The sequence below is a fragment of the Myxine glutinosa genome, chromosome 1 (assembly GCF_964187855.1).
Source record: "Myxine glutinosa chromosome 1, kmMyxGlut1.1, whole genome shotgun sequence".
NCBI classification, from domain to species: Eukaryota; Metazoa; Chordata; class Myxini; order Myxiniformes; family Myxinidae; genus Myxine; species Myxine glutinosa.
The window spans coordinates 30,027,919-30,050,400 of NC_136261.1; the positions used below are offsets into that span (position 1 = coordinate 30,027,919).

General features: G+C 43.3%; 1 protein-coding gene across 1 annotated transcript in view; it reads left to right on the forward strand.

Moving 5' to 3' along the window:
* LOC137422332 (protein kinase C alpha type) overlaps positions 1-22,482 on the forward strand; it is a 179,016-nt gene that overhangs the window by 100,384 nt on the left and 56,150 nt on the right. The window contains exons 7-9 of the mRNA XM_078770250.1: positions 7,016-7,162; positions 7,279-7,452; positions 14,227-14,318. Coding sequence (XP_078626376.1) covers positions 7,016-7,162; positions 7,279-7,452; positions 14,227-14,318 — 413 coding nt within the window. The remainder of the gene's footprint in view (positions 1-7,015; positions 7,163-7,278; positions 7,453-14,226; positions 14,319-22,482) is intronic.

Genomic DNA, 22,482 nt, shown 5'->3' on the forward strand with positions numbered 1-22,482 from the left:
AATGTACTTTTTTATCGGCCATTTTGGACAAATATGGCGGCCGAACTACGTGACCAATGACGTCATCATTATTTGTTTTCTAAACTAATTTATTCCTTGATGATGCTCAAGAAATTTCATCTTGAGCGGATGAAGTTTTGTACTTGTCGAATTATGACGTAATAATGGAGGCAACTATGACATCATCATTAACATATTTTATTCCCCATGGAGAGTTCTTTACAATGAGCCATGTCTCAATTTTTTCTATTCAGCACTTTCGGAGATATAGAGGTGCTACGTTTTTCGGTTTTTCCAAGATGGCGGCCGAACCACGTGACCGATGACGTCGTCTTTTTTTTTTTTCTCCACCACTTTATGCCATCATGTCGCTCAAGAAATTGCATCTTGATTGGATGAAGTTTTGTACTTGTCGAATTATCAAACTGGAACGCCACTCAGTAGAGCGCATACTCCCGCCGTGGGTCAAGTTGGAATAATACGTTTTGTTTAACATCCCCTCTCCCCAAAACAATAAATGAAAAAGAAAGTAGGCCCTAACTGTCATAGAATTTATTTTGATATATCTCAGAATTAGAGGAGAAAAACATCATTTAAGAATAAGAAATAAAAGCTTTAATGCAGTAAAACAGAAAAAAAAAATTCCCCGAAAAATTCTTGGATCCGGAATAATATCCTGAGCTTCACCAAAAACTAATCAATTCTTCCTTATCCCAAGTGCAATCATCCCACCAACTTTCATCCAAATCTGTTCAGAACTTTTCCAGATATCTTGTTCACAAACACACGAACACACATATGCACACACACACACACACACACACGGACGGACACGATCGAATGCATTACTCCCTGGTGGGAGTAATTATGACGTCATAATGGAGGCCTTGGGCCAAGAGAGTTAAAAATTGGGCACAGTCTATTCCAGGGCAAGACAAATATGTGTGTAAAGTTTGGCGATTCTAGGTGCAACGATGTAGACGTAGTGCTGCGCACAAACAGACAGACAGACAGACAAACAAGTGAAAAATCGGTCAGAGACCGAGGACTTGCCGGAATTTACTTTTTTATCGGCCATTTAGGACAAATATGGCGGCCGAACCACGTGACCGATGACGTCATCATTTACATATTTTATTCCCCATGGAGAGTTCTTTACAATGAGCGATGTCTCAATTTTTTCTATTCAGCACTTTCGGAGATGTTGAGGTGCAAATTTTTTCGGTTTTTCCAAGATGGCGGCCGAACCACGTGACCGATGACGTCATCATTTGGGCACAGTATATTAGAGCGCAAGGCAAATACGTGTGCAAAGTTTGGCGATTCTACATGCAACGGTGCAGACGTAGTGCTGCAAACAGACAGACAGACAACCAAACGAACAGATCAACATACTTGCCGAAACTTTTCCAGCATGTAACAAACAGACAAACCAACCGATCAACATACTTGCCTTTTCCGGCAAGTAACAAACACAAACAAACTAAACGGACTCAAATGCAATATCCTCTCAGGCGAGGGTAATAACTTTTGTCAAAAAACATCGTACACAGTACACACAGACACATTTCTAGTGGCTCTTTTGTTGTTGTTTTTCATCAGTGATGATGCTGAAACAAGGTTCTTTCTTTGAAATAGCCACACGCATGTCGTCACTTGCATCCAAACGGTTCCTGGCCTTTGTTTTGATGTGTAGTAATGTTGAAAAACCTGTCTCGCACAAATATGTGGTCGCAAATGGCACGAGGATCTCCAGAGCTCTCTGCCAACTGTGGGAACGTTTTGAGTTGGCCACACCAGAAGATGTCTAGCTGCATTGATTCAAACTCCATTCTGATTTTTTCATTGGCCTTCAGCTCAACAATATCATCTTTCATTATATCACTATCATCCATGGAATCCAGACGTTTTGCTAACGCCAGACCTAGGAGGATAAAAATCATCAAAACATTTTGCTACCTAGGAGACATGCTGAATGGAGAAGGTGGATCAGACTTGGCAACGGTTGCTAGAGTGAGATGTGCATGGAAGAAGTTTCAGGAACTGAGTGGCGTGCTGATGAGGAGAGTGTCGCTGAAGCTGAAGGGAAAGGTGTATGCTGCATGTGTGAGAAGTGTTATGATTTATGGGAGCGAGACATGGGTAATGAACGTAGAGCAGCAACGAAGGCTGGAAAGGGTGGAAATGCGAATGGTTCGGTGGATGTGTGGATTATCGTTGAGAGAGAGGAAGACAAATGATGAATTGCGAAAGATGATGGGAATAGAGCCTGTGAGGGATGCTGTGAAGAGAAATAGTTTGAGATGGTTTGGTCATGTGTTGAGGAAGGATGAAAGTGACTGGTTGAGAAGAGTGATGGAAATGAATGTAGAAGGAAGTAGAGGACGGGGAAGACCAAGAAAGACTTGGCTAAAGGTGGTGGAAGAAGAAATGCGGGCAAGGGGCTTAACAAGGAGAGATGCAGAAAATAGGGCAAAATGGAGAAGATTGTCATGGGGACCACAAGGCTAACCCCCGCTCTAGCAGGGAAAATGGCCTTAAATGCCTGTTGTTGTTGTTGTTGAAGGACTGAATCAGCACCTGCAAATGTTCTTTCACTTCAGTCACGATGGATAGTTCTTTTTTCCGCATGAGCAGCCTCATCAAATTTAGGAAAGTTTGCAAAATTTCCATTCTCAATGCGCTGCATCCAAATTGGAAGTTTTTAGGTGAAGGCAGACACCTTTTCCCTGGCAATGATCATGTTCATCCCTGTTCCTTGGATGCAGGTGTTCAAATCGTTGAGGTGTGTGAATATATCTGCCAGGTTTGCCAAGGACAAAATGAACTCCCAATTTTCAAAGTGGTCAGCAATGTCACTGTCTTGCTTTTTAAGAAACTCCTTGATTTATTCGTGTAGTTCGAAGACACGAGTCAGCACCCAGCCACGGGAAAGCCATCTCACTTCCGTGTGGAAAAGAAGAACACTATGTTCAGCTCCAATTTCTTTTTTTCTTTTTTCTTTACATACTGTTATACCCTTATTTTCGAATTTAAATTTATTTTGGGGTGGTGTGTCTCATACCCCCAGCTTGGAGGTTTGGAGGTACAGGTACCCCTGGCACCCCAAATTGTGTTACCTCCACCACCGAACCTATGAATTAGGGGTTATTTATCCCTCGTCGCACCGTGGAGCGAAAGGGTTTTCCCCTCCGTCCGTGTGTGCGTCAGTCCGTGCGTCCGTGCGTGCGTCCGTCTGTCCGTGCGTGCGTGTGTGCGGACGTGCATGCGTGCGTGCGTAAGCGAAGGACCGAATTCTAATTTGGTGTGTGTGTGCAACCCACGTCAAAATCCAAGATTGCCACCGCCATGTATGTCTGAACCTTGTTTAAAGGAATACTAGCATCACAAGTTAAAATGTTTAATAGATAATTATAATCAAGGACATGTATCAGGCATTTGACATAATCTGGCCTCCTGCTCTGTTTGCCTTGCTTTTTGTCATGCCCTTTCCTCGTCGGACCACATATCAGAGCTGGCCTCCTCCAAATCCAATCACAAAGCGGCCATACTCGAATGCAGTCTTTCCTTGATTATCCTGAACTTCCCAAGGCGTGCAAGGCCGTAGTTCAATAGAAGACTGCTGCCCCCTATAGACTGGTGTCACCCCTCGATACTTGCCTCTCATCGATGCTTTGGAATGTAATGCTTTGAACATAAGTGGCTTTTCTCCAGAGAAACAGAAGTACATGGCCTATGGCTTTCTCGTCCCAAATTATGCGTTTGTGGCCTTTGTTTTCTATCACCTCGCCTGATCAGGGCTCGGTCTCATTGCTCTTTCATTCCTCCATCCTTCTACAGTCTCTCCATGTCACACATATTCTTCCAATACCTCTTTATCTCTCTGCTGATGACCCCACTCATTGCTCTGCCCTGCTGTGGGTGTTTCCCATTTATCCTGCTGTTTCCCGTTGCTACCTCCACCACCGAAGATTTTCACCCCTGTCTGTTTGTCAACAGGATATCTCAAAACGTTGTAGAAGGATCGGACGAAATTTGGTGGTGAGGTTGGGCATGTGACGAGGACGAATTGATTCGATTTTGGTGAAGATTTGAATACAGATCCGTATACGAGAGTTAATTAATTTTTGAGTGATTCTTCACCATTGAGTGATTGGGCCAGACACGATATAGCATATTTCAAAAAATTGTGGACGATTTATGACAAAACTAGGTGGATGAGGTGGTTAGGCGACAAGAACAAGCCGATTAGATTTTGGTTCAGGTCCGAATCCAGTTCTGGCCTATCAGTGGGATAGAAACCATAGACTGTTCAGCCTGGTGGAGGTATGCTCTCTACTGAGTGCTGTTCTAGTTATGTTGTGTGCTGATCTGTTCTGTGTCCTAGCTCTTCCATGAGCCTAGACCTTGTGTATAAAACCCCCTCATGAAACTCACAAAATCCAGGCACAGCTCACTTCTACATCTATGTTCCTCTCTTTTACTGCTTGGGGAGCCTGGTGTTGGCTTAGCGGTTATGGTGCTGGCTTGGGATCCTTGGATCCTGAGTTTGAATCCCGATCGATCATTGAATTAACGCCAGGGGGATTGACTCAGCCTGTCATCCTTCCGAGGTCGGAAAATTGAGTGCCAGCTCACTGGTGATTGGGGCACTGCATCAGTGGTACATACGCGCCTCCAGAGGCATGATGCAACCAGCAGCCACAGACTGCTTATTATGAAACAACAACAACTGCTTGAGGAATCTCCTTTCTTGGTCCGTTGAATCTTTTTCTTCCCTCCAGTGCTTCAATTTGGAAGAAAAACCATCACTTCAAGTCCTCCTCAATCCTCAATATATTCCATCCCCTTACCGTCCACTTGCGGGTTGCTATGATTCCTTCGCTCTTCCTTTTCCACCTCCTGTTCATCGCCTTATTACATCTATGTGTTGTCCCACTGCCGTACTGTCAATGTGTTGCCTTCGACCTTCTGTCCCCTCACGATTACAAGAACTTGGATTTTACAGATGAAGAAATGCAATTTTAAACCCAACTATTATTGTGTTTTAATATAGTAACTGTGCAAAATGAGTGTAATCTCATATTGAATATTGACCTTGTAAGATTAACTGCAAGGATTTGTCATCTTGGGCATTATGTTTCCTCACCATGTGGTTTGGGCAACACGTTACGTCCCATCTTACTTGTTTCCTATTCACACCTCGTTCATTTGGTTTGTAAAATTACTTGTATTCTATGTACTGTACGCTGGCTTCTGTTTTTTAGTTGTACAAATTTGGCAGAATTTATCGTAAGTATGATAAGGGGTGTTGCAAAACATTTTACCTTTTTTTCCCCCGAGAACCCGTTACGGTTGTGCACGCATTCGGGGGGAAAAAAGGTCAAATGTTTTGCAACACCCCTTACATAGTCTAAAGCTTGAAAACTCCATATTAAAATTTTCGGCCGTATATTTATCATGTAAATGAAACGTTGATTTTTTGATGATGACCCCCTTCCTCAGTGTTCTGAATTTTTTATTTTATTAACTAGTGGGGTCACCCGTGGGAATCCCACGGGCATGGAGGTGTATCGTTGGATCGGTGCAGCCGTTTTTGCGGTACCCGGGACAATAACGTTAGGCGAGAGTCCAAACCTGAAAATGCTGGAGACCAAAGCTGAAATTGGAAAAACAATATAGCCTATTTTACTCCAGGGGGTCCCAGTATTACCCACCCAAAATTTCGTTGCGATCGGTTCAGCCGTTTTTGCGGTACCTGGGAACGGACAGACGGACAGACAGACGGATGGACATTTGGTGAATTCTAGTAAGATTCTTGCCAACTCTTCTTCTCCACCTGCCTCCACCACAAACCTGTTGTGTACATAATAAGTAGGTGGGCCCTTGTGTATGTTATTACCCCATGCATGTAGCGCAAAGCGGGGTTAAGCGTTTGGTTCACTGTCTTTCTGGCGGACATTGGAAGTAGTTCCTTGATTTCAATTGAATGTTATGTTTGGAACACTGAAGAATAGGAATCGGAACATGATTTGGAACAGAAACCTGTAGTTTCGCAGTACTCTGGCTCCGAATTTGGCAAATTAAGGTAAGTAAGGTAATTATAAAATTAATTAAGACAAGGTAAAAAAATGTAAACTTTCTCTGGTAGTCAAACAAAATCATTCCAAACAGGAAATGTACTGTTTTTAGGGACATCATAAACAACACAAACAACAGGCACAAATAACTAATGTAATGTGTTAAATAAGGTGGTGTAAAAGAAGGTGCATCAGTGGCGGTAAACTTTCGATTCATTGTTTTTGGGGTTTTTCCACAGCCTTTAAAACTTTTCTTTTATTTCAAATTTAGTTATATATTTGAACGCTATAGAACACAAATCTCCTTGTTTGCACTTCCAAAAACCTATAGTTTAGTAGTACTTAGACAAAACGTTGTGCCGTCTAGACCAATCAAATTTGCCACACGCTCTGAGGGTGGAGTAACAGCGATATTCAAAGAAAAATGGCGGCCTCTGCCGATGCAACCACACAGCTAACTTCATCCAAATGATCTGTTTGTTTCAAGCATCTTTTTCTCAAAGATCGTTCAAAAAATCGTTTTCTCCGAGAAGAGTTGGCAGAAGGGTCAAGCTCCGGACTCTCAAGACTTTCTCAAGACGGTGCGGTGTAACGTGTTCCATGAACTCTCTCGTTTCCTCATGGTTTTCCGTCCGGAGTTTAAAAGTTCCAAAAGAATTGTGTAAATTGCCGCCTGGTCGGTGCATATGTTTTCTTTATCTTTTACTTGTTGATTACGCAACAGAATGACTTGAGTATTAAATATTTTCATGATCAAGTGTGGGTCTCGGTAAGAAGGTGGTAGGTAACCAGGTTACTGACTGACCCCTCCTGTCACCTTAAAATTCACCTTTTATTTACTTATTTAAAAAGATGGTAATAGAAGGTTGGTGTGAAAAGGCTGAAGCCTCGGCTACCTGGGAATCTTTGCTTATGTCCAGCTTTACTCTTTGCAGAGATCACAAATTGCCCGCAGCGACAAGAATAAGCAGAGCCCAGCAAAAGATCAACCGAGTGACAGTGCATCGTTGAGTGGTCTGGATCGCGTTAATCTGGAAGACTTCGTCTTTCTCACCGTGCTGGGAAAAGGGAGCTTTGGCAAGGCAAGAACTCCTTTAAACTCCATGAAATATTCGAGTTCCACAAACAATGGAATGTGGTCCTCGCTTTCTTTTGCTGTGCGGATTCATCCGAATGCTCGTTCCTTTTGGGCCTGCAGGTGATGCTTGCTGAGCAGAAAGGTACAGAGCAGCTGTATGCCATCAAGATACTGAAGAAGGATGTAGTTATCCAGGACGACGACGTGGAGTGCACCATGGTGGAGAAGCGCGTTCTTGCTCTTTCCAACAAGCCGCCGTTTCTCACAGCATTGCATTCTTGCTTCCAGACGAATGTATGATCGGTTTTGTTGGCCTGGATTATTGGGAATTGTGCTCTGTTGCATTTGTACAAAACGTCCCCGGAAACACCTTGTTGTAAGATTCTTGTATTTGCGTCACCAAACAGTCGTTCATTTTCCCTGGTCGTTGAATATCTACTCTTGAAATGGTCGTTAATCGAGCAGCAGCAACAGCAGTACCGTAAAATGGGGTGAATAGGGACAGCAAGGTGAATAGGGACAACAAGGTGAATAGGGACACAAACTGAAAAAAGTTCAGAAACTTTTTCCGCTGAAAATTGATAACCATACTGATTTGTTGATATTTGGGTTGAAAGTGTTCTCTTGTTTTTTTAAAGCAACTTATAGTCCCTATTAACCCCATATATGGGTTAAATAGGAATAAATAGGATTTTTATGGCTGTCCCTATTTACCCCGTTTTACGGGTGAATAGGGACAGTCACTAATACAAAAAAATAATAATCAAGAAATAGGGACAGTTTGGAGAAACTTTTTATCCCTTTATTTTTTTCATTGGCACCGTGGTTTATATTATGGGTGCATATTATGTGCATCCATCTGAGCTATCAATTTAGCAATAAGTTGGAAACTCAGGATTGTTTCTTGATTATTATTTTTTTGTATTTGTGACTGTCCCTATTCACCCGTAAAACGAGGTGAATAGGGACAGCCATAAAAATCCTATTTATTCCTATTTAACCCATATATGGGGTTAATAGGGACTACACGTTGCTTTTTAAAAAAACAAGAGAACACTTTCAACCCAAATATCAACAAATCAGTTTAGTTAGCAATTTTCAGCGAAAAAAGTTTCCGAACTTTTTTTCAGTTTGTGTCCCTATTCACCCCATTTTACGGTACTAGTAGAATTAGAAGTAGTAGTAGTAGTAACATTAGTAGTATTAATAGTAACAGTAGTAGTAGTAGTGATAGGTACAGTAGTAGTTGTAGTAGTAGTAGTAGTAACCATAGTAGTAGTAGTAACAGTAGTAGTTGTAGTAACCATAGTAGTAGTAGTAACAGTAGTAGTTGTAGTAACCATAGTAGTAGTAACAGCAGTAGTAGTAGTAGTGATAGTAACAGTAGTAGTTGTTGTAGTAGTAACTGTTGTAAGAATCAGAGTTACAACATTGGCTCAGATCATGAGTTTAATATCATTCGATCCCTAACAATACCTGTAAAGAGAACCAGCGAACATCATATCAATATTCAGCATGCATCTCAACGAGTAATGAGTTTACATATGAGCACAAGAAAACCGTAACAAAGCGGCAGTACATACCATCTAGTTATGCACCAGCACAGCATACAGTTAATGTATCAGGTATGATCGTAGCGCTGAATGACCGATTTCTTATAACGGCCGCGTAGCGGGCAAACGTTCAGACCTTCGACAGAATTTCATGACATTAACCATAGTAGTAGTAACAGTACTAGTAGTAGTAACTAGTAGTAGTAGTAACAGTAGTAGTAGTAGTAGTAGTAGTAACAGTAGTAGTAGTATTAACAGTAGTAGTAGTAGTAACAGTAGTAGTAGTAGTGATAGTAACAGTAGTAGTAGTAGTGATAGTAACAGTAGTAGTAGTAGTAGTGGTAACAGTAGTAGTAGTGATAGTAGTAATAGTATTAGAAAACTCGTGCTCGCCAACTTGAAAAACTCCGCAATAAAACAGGTCTCACAATTCACTCCCAAGCCTACAAGGACCACCTACAGCACTACAAAGATGCCCTCTCCCGCGCCCGCTCCGCCTACTACTCTCAAATTATCTATGCTGGCTCCGGAAACCGAAAAGCACTCTTCTCTACAATAAACAAACTCCTCAGCCTCCTGAACACCACCACCCAGTCATTCACAGTAGACAACTGCATCTCCTTCCTTTCATTCTTCCAACGCAAAATTGACAACATCTATACACAAAGAATTAAGTTAAGCACCCCCCCCGTTTTTTTACAACCTCGCACATTACAAGTTTGTGGTCGTCAAAACAGTGTAATATACCCATGATATTGCTATATTTTCTGGAGAAGTGATATTATGGTCACATAAAAACATAACAATCATGCCGTTTTCAATATTTTATTCTGAATAATTTAAGGTGAAATTTTTTGGGAATTTTAGGCATATTTTCACCTCAATTTAAGTATGGAGCTATAGGTCCATCACGGACAGTGTGGATGACGTTTATGTTTTCTAACGTACAGTCATTGTTCTGAGAAGACCTCTAGCGATCTTTGCGTCAATAACGTGTGTAGGACCCACGTGATCGGATCACTGACTCAACCCTACGTCTCATAGACCCTGTAAGCCGTCGTATGCGTTGCTGTGGCAGGTTGTTCCATTCCCGATGTAATGCACGTTCCAATTCATCCAGATTGGCTATTGGAGGGACCATCTTCGCAATTTGTCGTCCCAACATGTCCCAAACGTGCTCGAGGGGGTTCAGGTCAGGACTGTACGCAGGCCAGGGGATGGTTGTCACAGCACCTTGCTCCAGCAAGGCTCGGACGCGTCTCGCACGGTGAGGCCTGGCGTTGTCATCCATGAAGATGGGACATGTTGGGACGACAAATTGCGAAGATGGTCCCTCCAATAGCCAATCTGGATGAATTGGAACGTGCATTACATCGGGAATGGAACAACCTGCCACAGCAACGCATACGACGGCTTACAGGGTCTATGAGACGTAGGGTTGAGTCAGTGATCCGATCACGTGGGTCCTACACACGTTATTGACGCAAAGATCGCTAGAGGTCTTCTCAGAACAATGACTGTACGTTAGAAAACATAAACGTCATCCACACTGTCCGTGATGGACCTATAGCTCCATACTTAAATTGAGGTGAAAATATGCCTAAAATTCCCAAAAAATTTCACCTTAAATTATTCAGAATAAAATATTGAAAACGGCATGATTGTTATGTTTTTATGTGACCATAATATCACTTCTCCAGAAAATATAGCAATATCATGGGTATATTACACTGTTTTGACGACAACAAACTTGTAATGTGCGAGGTTGTAAAAGAACGGGGGGGGGGGGGGGTGCTTAACTTAATTCTTTGTGTATACAACAGCTTAACCACCACCGCACCCGCTCCCCCTCAAACCACCTGCCCCCCCTTATCCTGCCAACCCCTGTCTCAGTTCTCCCCAGTCTCCCCTACTGACCTCTCTGAACTCCTCATAGGAATGAAAACTGCCACCTGCACTCTTGACCCCATCCCCTCCAGCTTTGTCAAGGCCTCCCTTCCTGCTCTCTCCACTTATCACTGCAACAAAAAACTCCTCCTTGTCTACAGGCATCGTCCCACCATCCCTCAAAATTGCTGCTGTTACCCCCATTCTGAAAAAACCTGGACTCAACCCTGACACCCTAAATAACTTCAGACCCATCTCCAACCTACCCTTTCTGTCAAAAGTTTTGGAACGCGCTGTAGCCACTCAACTCAAACATCACCTCTCTGCCAATAACCTGTATGAAACATTCCAATCCGGATTCCGCTCCAACCACAGTACTGAAACTGCTCTCCTCAAAATAACCAAAGACCTTCTCCTCTTCTCTGACGCCGGCAACCTCAACATTCTCATCCTCCTCGACCTCAGCGCCGCCGTTGACACCATCAATCACACCGTCCTCCTCACCCGACTTGAAACCACCTTTAACATTACCGGCACTGCCCTCTCTTGGATCAAATCATACCTCTCTGACAGACGCCAGTTCATCTCCATCAATAACTGCAAATCCCCCACTGCTCCCCTCCCCCAAGGTGTCCCCCAAGGTTCAGTTCTTGGCCCCCTCCTCTTCATCCTGTACCTGTCCCCCCTTGGTCACTTAATCCGCCGTCATGGTCTCCAATTCCACTGCTTCGCCGATGACATCCAGCTTTTCATCTCCACCAAGTCCATCTCCACCGCCACCCACTCTATCCTGACAAACTGCATCACTGAAATAAAATCCTGGCTTCAAATCAACTTCCTCAAACTTAACTATGATAAATCTGAAATAATCATCATTGGCCCAAAAACGTTCACCAAATCCACCCATAACTTTGCCCTCAACATCGACGGTTTCCCAGTATCCACCTCCCCTCACATCCGGAATCTTGGCATCATCTTTGACCAAACCCTCTCCTTCGACAAATACACTAAACAGATCACAAAGACAGCCTTCTTTCACCTGAAAAACATCGCCCGTCTCCGTCCATCCCTCTCCTCCACGGCTGCAGAAACCCTCATCCACGCCTTCATCACCTCCCGTCTGGACTACTGCAACAGCCTCCTCTATGGTTCACCCTCAATAAACTCCAATACATTCAGAACTCCGCTGCCCGTCTACTCACCCATTCCCGGACCCGTGACCACATCACCCCCGTCCTTTACAAGCTTCACTGGCTCCCCATCCCCCAGAGAATCCAGTACAAAATCGTCCTCTTGACCTACAAAGCCCTCCATAACCTGGCCCCATCCTACCTGACTGACCTCCTCTCCAGACACACTCCCACCCGCAACCTCCGCTCTGCTGGTACCAACCTCCTGACCCCCCTCTCCCCCCCCCCCCCCCCCCATCCGGAGCAAATTCAGATCCTGGGGGGGACAGGGCCTTCTCCATCGCTGCTCCCACCCTCTGGAACTCACGACCTCACACCATCAGAGACTCCTCCTCACTCGCCACATTCAAAACATCACTCAAGATCCACCTGTTCAACACTGCATTCAACATTTAACCCACAGCATTTAACCCCTGACTATCTCTGCTCCTTCTCCTTCCTTTTGCTTTGATTAATTATTTACCTATTGATTTTTGTCTTTTTGCACTTGTTTTTTGTACTCTGTCAAAGCGTCTTTGGGCTTCTTGAAAAGCGCTATATAAAATAAATGTATTATTATTATTATTATTATTATTATTATTATTATTATTATTATTATTATTATTATAGTAACAGTAGTAGTAGTCGTGGTGATAGTAGTAGTTGTAGTAGTAGTAGTAACAGTAGTAGTCGTAGGAGTAGTAGATTTAGAAATAGTAGTATTAACAGTCATAGTAGTAGTAGTAGTAGTAGTAGTAGTAGTAGTAGTAGCAGTATTAGTAACAGTAGTAGTCGTAGGAGTAGTAGAATTCGAAATAGTAGTATTAACAGCAGTAGTAGTGATAGTAACAGTAGTAGTAGTTGTAGTAGTAGTAGTAGTAGTAGTAGTAGTAGTAACTAGTAGTCGTAGGAGTAGTAGAATTCGAAATAGTAGTATTAACAGCAGTAGTAGTTGTAGTGATAGTAACAGTAGTAGTTGTAGTAGTAGTAACCACATTAGTAGTAGTAGTAGTAGTAACAGTAGTAGTCGTAGGAGTAGTAGATTTCGAAATAGTAGTATTAACAGTAGTAGTAGTAGTAGTAGTTGTAGTAACCACAGTAGTAGTAGTAGTAGTAGTAGTAGTAGTAGTAGTAGTAGTAACAGTAGTAGTAGTAGTAGTAACAGTAGTTGTTGTAGTAGTAGTAGTGGTAACAGTAGTAGTAGTGATAGTAACAATAGTCTTAGTAGTAGTGATAGTAACAGTAGTAGTAGTAGTAGTAGTTGTAGTAGTTGTTGTAACAGTAGTAGTCGTAGGAGTAGTATAATTAGAAATAGTAGTATTAACAGTAATAGTAGTAGTAGTAGTAGTAGTAACAGTAGTAGTCGTAGGAGTAGTAGAATTCGAAATAGTAGTATTACCAGTAGTATTAGTGGTAACAGTCGTAGTAGTAGTAGTGGTAACAGTAGTAGTAGTAGTGATAGTAGTAGTAGTAGTTGTAGTAGTCGTAGTAACAGTAGTAGTCGTAGGAGTAGTAGAATTAGAAATAGTAGTATTAACAGTATTAACAGTAGTAGTAGTTGTCGTAGTAGTAGTAGTAGTGCGTAACGTGTGTCACTTCTTTCTACTTTCCTCAATTGACTGCACAATTGACCTGTCACCTGGTTTGAATCTTCGATCATCTGTGACTCTTTATCCCACCTTGGCTTTGCACTGTTATTCACTGTGCACTTCCTCAAACCCCCCCCCTACCCATTCCATGACCCTCCTGATAACCCCCTTGTGATTGTTTGTGTGAGCCTGTGCATTTACAAGGCAAGCGATGTGATCCATTCCAATCCGTCATTGTGCACACCACCTACCTTCAAGCCAATTACTAACATTGCACCAACATTACCCGAGAGAAACCAAAACATTGCACAAGCACATTCGGAGTAAGCACAATTTGTTTTTCGAATAAAAATCAATGATTGAAATTTCCATTTGGTGAAAAACAAAACGAAATGAAAACTCCCCAGGTAACAGTGGTTTTGCTCTGCATTGCTCACATTTATTATTTACTATTAGCTTTCCAGAACCTCATTAGACAGCAACGAGAAGTTTCAGTGGAACCAGTGCGAGAATTGCTGTAATGACGACGAGCATCATTCGGCCATCAATTAGCACTGTTGAGATTATTTAATATCAACATTTGCGATATTTCTTTGTGCCGTGCTTCAGGCTGAGTGGCAATTCCAATTTGCATTGAAAGCTTTCGCTCGGAGCAAGGCTACTTCTGCTGCCATCGCTCTGCTCAAATGTAGCCATGTTTCATCTCGTAGCAACTAACATGCCAGATAATTTCGCATTTCCATTTTGTTTTTCTTCCCCCTCCGTCCCCTTATTTTCCACTGTTTAAATCCCAAGGATGAAACATTTCGGACACTTTAGAGATTTGAAATGCTTCACTGCTCCTTTTCGTTGTGTTTCCTTCTTGCGTAGGACCGGCTGTACTTTGTGATGGAGTTCGTGAACGGAGGTGATCTCATGTTCCAGATTCAGCAGGTCAGGCGCTTCAAGGAGCCCCATGCTGTGTGAGTTTGTCCGCTCGCTGCAGAATGGCGTCTTGTAGTTATTGTGATTTTAAAATGCCACATCCAGGGAGATGCCACAGGGCAGATAAAGAAGGGCAGATAAAATGCCACAGGGAGAGAGAGCAAAATGGGTCTGCCTTCCACACAACCAGGAACAGAGAGAGCGTGAATGCGGCCGCCTGTAACCATCCAGGGACAGAACGAGAGAGCGAATGCGACTGCTCGTACCCAGAGCCCGGACCGAGAGAGAAAGAGGGATGCGTCCGTCTTCACCAATGCCCGGAACAGAGAGAGAGTGAATGTGAATGCGACCTCCTTTTACCGTGTGAGGAACAGAGCGAGAGAATGCGACTGCTCGCGATGAAAGGAATGCAGCCTTCAATGCAGCCAGCACAAGAGAGAATGCAAAATGCAGCCTTCGTGTGAGGAACAGAGAGAGCAGGAGGTGCGACCGCTCGTACCAGGAACCCAGGCTGAGAGAGAGAGAAAATGGCGGTGCTTTCCCTTTTTACTCCGACTGTCTTGAACGTTCTCCCTGACGTCACCCACACTCCAATCACCGAGCGCCACTCACTCACCTCATCATTCTTTAACCAATCGTTCTTCGGGGCATGGCCTCACGGCCACACTTGGCGCCCATCGAGATGATTCGGCTAGGTGGTGTCGTCGCGTCTGGGTATCGTCAGCGATTATGTTATTTGCAATGACGTACCGATCGCATGGCTGGCCGAGTGTGCTTTATAAGAACGAAGGGAAAAATCGCAAGGGCAATTACACACTGGGAATTTATTCATGGGCCCTAACTAATTAGTATAGCTCCACCCCTCGCATGGAGACACATAACGCTTACATGGACATCCGGTCCTGACCTAGATACATGAGGTATCTTCTTCGCGACATTTGGAGCGCACTACTCTATGCAATCCTACCACGACTACAGTATTTCATTACCTACCCCCATACACGTAACAATATATTCATGTACACATATATATTTATATAGGTCAAAGGGAAAGGGGGAGTGCAGTCCCTGGGCTTCAAGAGAATATAGAGGAAGGTGGGCGGCTGTCAGAAATAAACACTACAACAACAACAACAACAACAAACAACAGGCATTTTAAGGCCATTTTCCCTGCAAGAGCGGGGGTTAGTCTTGCGGTCCCCATGACAATCTTCTCCATGTTGCCCTATTTTCTGCATCTCCCCTTGTTAACCCCCTTGCCCGCATTTCTTCTTCGACCATCTTTAGCCAAGTCTTTCTCGGTCTTCCCCGTCCTCTACTTCCTTCTACATTCATTTCCATCGCTCTTCTCAACCAGTCACTTTCTTCCTTCCTCAACACATGACCAAACCATCTCAAACTGTTTCTCTTCACAGCATCAATCACAGGCTCTATTCCCATCATTTTCGCAATTCATCATTTGTCTTCCTCTCTCTCAACGATACTCCACACATCCACCGAACCATTCGCATTTCCACCCTTTCCAGCCTTTGTTGCTGCTCTACGTTCATTACCCATGTCTCGCTCCCATAAATCATAATTCATAACACTTCTCACACATGCAGCATACACCTTTCCCTTCAGCTTCAACGACACTCCCCTCCTCGTCAGCACGCCACCCAGTTCCCGAAACTTCTTCCATGCGCATCTCACTCTAGCAGCCATTGCCGAGTCTGATCCACCTTCTCAGAAATAAACACTACACAATTGAAACTACCCCGGCACTCGGTAGATAACGTACCTCCGCCAGGCTGAACAGTTTATGTTTTCTATCCCACTGATAGGCCGAATCTGGATTCAGACTTAAACCAAAATCTAATTGGCTTGTTCTTATCACATAACCAACTCGTCCACAAAGTTTAGTCATAACTCGTCCACAACCTTTTTAAATATCATGTTATATATCGCTTTTAGTCCGATCTCACAATGGTGACGAATCACTCATAAATTAAATAATTATTGTATCCGAATCCACATTCAGATCTTCACCAAAACCGATTCGGTCTTGTCACATTCCCACCCTCTCCACCAAGTTTCGTCCAAATCTGTCCCCAACTTTTTGAGATATCCTGCTATATTTCATTTTTGGCAATATCACTTAATGGTGACGAATCACCTAAAAATTCCAGTAGCTGGATCCAGATCTTCACCAACATCTAATCATTTCGTCTTTGTCACATTCCCAACCTCTCCACCAAGTTTCGTCCGAATCCGTCCACAACTTTTTGAGACATCTTGTTCACTGACAAATGGTCAAACAGACAGACAGGGGTGTAAACATAACCTCCATCCACCTTCGGTGGCAGAGGTAATAAACATGTACAATATATATAAAGCATGTCAATATTGATATAAACATGAAAATAAAATAAATACAGCATAAAAAACAAACAAACAAGAAGACGCCATGCAGAGCACGATACTTGCAAAATCGCCCCTCCCCCCCCCCCCCCCCCCCAAACAGACAAACAGACAGAACCACAAACGCAACTGACCAATATACTTGAAAAATCTTCAATTTTGCAAGTAACAAGAAGACGTCATGCAGAGCAGACAGACAAACAGACAGTTTCACAAACGCAACCGGCCAATATACTTGAAAAATCTTCAATTTTGCAAGTAAAAAGAAGACGTCATGCAGAGCACGATTCTTGCAAAATCCGCCCCCCCCCCCCCCCTCCTCCCCAAGAAAAAAGATTTCCATTGATACAGCAAATTTTCCAATTCATCAAGATTAAAATTGACAATCTTGATCAAAGCGCGGGTCAATAGGAAGAAAAGTGACGATTTTTCAGTTGAAAAATGATTTTGGAAGGTTGACCTTGAGTTGACCTTTGACCTTTTGACCTCAAAAATAGTTGGCTTCCCTATTTAGTGCCTCAATATGCAAATGCTGTTCAATTTTCAAGTCAATCGGATTTAAAATGGCGATTTTAGATATTTGACCTACAGATGACCTTTGACCTCAAAAACAATAGGCTTATCAATTGGGACGACCTATACAAGTTGGTAACGTTTCGTGACGATCGGTTTCGAATTGTGACCTGTAGGCCGGTGACAAACAAACAGACAAACAGACAGAACCACAAACGCAACCGACCAATATACTTGAAAAATCTTAGATTTTTCAAGTAACAAGACTTTTACCTTTTTAATTTATTCCAACACAGCGATGTGGGTGAGGGTAAGAAAATTAGTACTCATATTGTACTCTGCCGTAAATAGAAAACACAAAACTTAACTCGGGATGATGATGATGATGATGATGATGATGATTGATGACGACGACACAAGGATGTGGTTACAAAGATGTGGTTACAAAGATGTGGTTACAAAGATGTGGTTACAAAGATGTGGATGTAGAACCTGCGATAGCTGTTGGATCATCGGGAGCTCGACGAAGACTGCATTGCCATATAGCCTATCCTTCGCCACGCTGGCCCGGAGCAGATCTTTCCTGCATGGACAGGAAAGTATGAGATGGCATCCTCTTCCAAAATGATCCTGCCTCTTCGGTATTAAAAATCTGCTCCTGGTCAGCCTGCTCTTCGGTGCTAAAAAAAATCCCCTCGCCTCGATTATTTCCATGAGCTGCGGTGGGAAGTTCTCCGCAGCATCATACCTCGGCCCCGGTGAACATTGGTAAAGTCGCAGTGATTTCTCCTGTGTCGCTATTCCACTCAAAGGCACTTTTTATTATGCCTCCGTCGACGAAGTTTCCGGAGGCATTATGTTTTCAGGTTGTCCGTCCTTCCATCCATGATAGGTTTTCGTTCCTGCGATAACTTATTTCCTGGAAGTCCAGCAGTGTCCATGTGTTTTATACCTCTCCCAACCCCCCCCCCCCCTCCCCCCCCCACTGCCTTCCCATGCCTCTTCCCCCACCCCCTTCCCATGCCTCCTCCCCCCAAGCCCTCTCTCTCCCACAGATCTCCCGATGTCCCTGCTCTCAAATGTTGTACTTGTGTGCTTCTCTCTCTCTCCCCATCTTGTTTCTCGCTCCCTTTATCATATGTTTTATGTGTCAGTTTGTCTTTTTGTGATTAATGTTAGCTCTTACACGAGCCTCGATCTTTTTTTTACAAACGTACGAAACAAGGAATACAAAAAAAACAACTTTAGAATGGCTGAAGGGAACTTGGTCAAACTTGGTGCAGATATGTATAATGTGGTAAATGAATTAATTAATTCGATTTAGAGGTCAGAGGTCATGTTATATAAAAATCCTGCTACCGCGATAACTTGTGAACCAGTGATGGGATTCTGACCAAAGTTGGGATAAGTATGTATCATGATGCAAAGATGACCTGATTCGATTTTGGGGTCAAGAGGTCAAAGGTCAAAGTCTGTAATATGTCTATAACTTGATAACGGCTGAAGTGATCTAATTCAAACTTGGTACAGGTATGTACAGACTTGGCATTTAATATGGAATCTTTTTTTTGTGGGGGTGAACTTACTTTTCAAGATGACTTAGAACCAAAAGTTCATTGGAATTATGTTGAAATTATTCTAGATTTTGTTAATGTGACCTTTAAAAGAAACAAAAACCACATTTGACATTTCGAAGCAAATAAATTGATCCTTGAAAGTGATGTAAACCGATATCGAACTCAATTCATAGACAGTACTGTGTTAAACTTCTGTACGTTTTCCAGAAGTATCTCTTTATTTTGCACATTAGCCAAAAAAAATTTCAACAAAAACAAAAGCTAAATTATGACTGGGATTACGGACAGTAAAATTACAGTTCAGTACTTCGTGTAACCCCCACGAGCATTCAGGAGAGCATGTACACGTCGAGGCATGCTGTTCACGAGATTTGCCAAGGTTTGGACAGGAATCGCTTGCCATGCAGTGACAATAGACTGCTACAATTCACGCACAGAGGCAGGCTGCTGGTCCAAGTTGTCGATTTGACGCGTTAATTCTGCCCACAAGGTCTCTATCGGATTCATATCCGGGGACATGGCAGGTCACTGCTCTACACCATGGTCAGCAAGAAAGTGTTGGATCATGCGAGCACGATGAGGCCATGCATTGTCATCTTGGAAGACAAAGTTTCTTCGAAAGGCTGCACGAGCAAATGGAAGCAATGTTTCTTCCAGAATGACCCTGTACTTGAACTGGTTCATGTTTCCATTCAGAACAACCAGGTCAGTTTTGCCCCCTGCATGAAAAGCAGCCCAAACGGTCACCCCACCGCCTCCAGCTTGGACTCTTGGCACTATACAATCTTCGTTGTGGGCTTCATGCACTTGTCTGCGCACTCGGACGCGGCCATCTTGACGATAGACCAGAAATATAGACTCGTCACTGAAGGTCACGTGATTCCAGTGTCCTGGCTTCCATTGACGGTGCTCTCTGGCCCACTGCAATCGGCGCTGGCTGTGTTGTCTGGTCAGGCGTGGCTTTCTCAGGGGACGCCTGGCACGATAGCCTTCTTGAACCAGTCGTTGGTTGACTAGCCTTCTGGATACAGGCACATTTGTCAGTTGCTGCCATTCAGCCCTAAGCCTATTAGCTGACTTGGTACGGCCATTGCAGACTAACCGGTGCAGCTGGCGATCATCTCTCCTTGTGGTTCTGCGTGGACGTCCTGGCCTCGGTTCTGGAGCAGGGACACCCCTCTGAGCGTTTCGTTTCAGGATCTTTGACACCTGACCTTGAGTGATGCCATACTGCCGAGCAATAGCACGCTGTTTCATGCCAGAATTTCGTAAAGTCACCACTCCATGACAAACAGCATTGTGAAGTTGACGGACCATCTCCAGAGGAAGCGGCAATAACTTTTGTAGACGTGCAGCAGTTGTTTTCCACTAATACAGAACGCAACAACCCTTATATATCCGATTGTGAAGCCAATCGTCAAATGTACCTGTCCTTACATTTTGTCACGCCACCTGTGATATAATCCTGTTATTGACTTCTTGCTGTGAAAGACAATCAGTGACATGGTTCTTTCAACAAAACCTCACCGAAGGGTAAAATAAACTCACCAGATTGATATATTGAGTTCAGAAAGTAAACCCAAGTCAAGAAAAAAAAAAAATTCCATATTAAATGCCAAGTCTGTATAATGATGTACAGATTAACTGATTAGATTTTGGGGTCAAGAGGTCAAAGGTCAAATGTCAGACATCCCATCAGGTAAAAATTCCGTTACCAAGCTAACCGTGAATGGCTTGCATAAAAAAGGGCGAATGGGAAACGCTGAACCAATAAATTCCACATCCCTGTGCCTCCTTTATTCGAACGTCGGGCAATGACAGCAGGTTCATGAAGGTATTGCACAAATAACGTACACCATGGGCTGGTGCTCCTGCCTCACACCTAGCTCGCCTTCGCGCTGTTGAAACCAAAGCATTCAGAATCATTGGAATCTCCCGCGATGAAGCTAACTCCAAGGGCCTCTCACTCACTCACCGCAGGCAGGTTGGTGGTCTTTCCGTCTTCTACCGACTCCTCTCTGGCCTTGCCCCCCAGCTCTCTCTGGGCTCTGTCCCGCAAATATTCCTACAGGTCGCACAAGATCTGCCTGCAACCCTCTTTTGGTTAAACTGCCAAAATCAAGCCTCTCTGCTCACCTTCACTCCTTCATTCCTCTTTTCTCCCACCTCTGGAACAAACTCCCACACTCTCTTCAATCCCACTCCTCCCTCCAGGTCTTTAAAACGGCTGTTCACCACAACCATCCCCATCCAAAACCTTGATCTTTTCTACCCCCGCTAATTCACCCCAGATCCACTTTTTTGAAATACCAACTTCTGTCCTGGAAGTCCTTGGTGTCCTTGTGCTTTATACTTCTCCCTCCCCCCCCCCCCCCCCCTTCCCATGCCTCCTCCCCCCGGGCCCTCTCCCTTCCACACATCTCCCTGCTCTCGGATGTTGTGTTTGTGTGTTTCCCCTTTTCTCCCCATCTTGTCTTCCGCTCCCTCTTTTTGTGTATTTTGTTTGTCTGGTCGATTTGTTTGTGAAGTAAATGTTAGCTCTTTCACGGGCCTCGATTCAGTATACAAAAAAAAAAAAAAAATCTGAATGGTTCTAACCCCAGTTAATAGTGAATCTGCATATGGATAATCTGCGAATGTGACGGTTGGAAAGTAGAAATCCTCACGTCATTTCCTCAGTTATATTTAAACTCAATATCTCTATTTTCATTCCAAACAGCATCATTCCAATCATACATTAATACTACGAGCAACGGTACCCGCCCTAAGGGCGGGGCTTCAATTGGGAGGCCCAAATGAAAAGGCAAAAATATCAGAAATTGAAGGCTTTTTTTATTTTAAATGATTCATATAAACATCCGTTGAATCATGTCACACGCAAATCATCAAAATCTAAACAGTACATGGCGCCCATTTTGAAAAAATATTGAATTCTGCAAAACGGAAGCGGCCGCCGCACGTCTTTCTCAGTTGCACGTTTATGTGTGAAGAGTGCGTGCCGAATCTGTAACACGGAAGCGGCCGCTACACCTGTTTCTCAGTCGCTTTGCACACGCTGCCATGTTACACTACTCACAATAAGGTAGGGATATTGTGGGAGTGAGTTAATTTTTTTATAGGGGTTAAGGTTATGGTATTGAAATCAAGAATGCTGTGTTTTTTCACACTCATTAATAACCATAGAATTAGGACCAACAACCTTTTTCAACATAATTAATACACAAAATCAACCACACCGAAGAACCTGCCAATATCCCTAACTTATTGTGAGTAGTGTACTTTGGAGCCGCACGTTTATATAGGAAGAGTTCGTCAGGAGTCTATCTACTCTCTCCTGGTACGTAGAATTTCAACAAAAGCCACATCACTGTTTATATCGGTAAATAGTATTCCATAGTGTTTGGAAAAACTGGAAAATTGGAAAACTTGTAAAAATTGGAAAAAACAATATAGCCTATTTTACTCCAGGGGGTCCGACGATTACCCACCCAAAATATCGTTGCGATCGGTTCAGCCGTTTTTGCGGTACCTTCAAACGGACTGTCTGACAACAGACAGACATTTGGTGAATTATAGTAAGATAACAAAATACTGTGTTAAATCACGATTGTATTGAGATATCAAACCAGATCATTATCGTCATCTGTTCTCTTCCGGATTTGGGGCAGGTTCGTATCGATTTTATTTCAAAATCATAATTTTATTGAAGAAT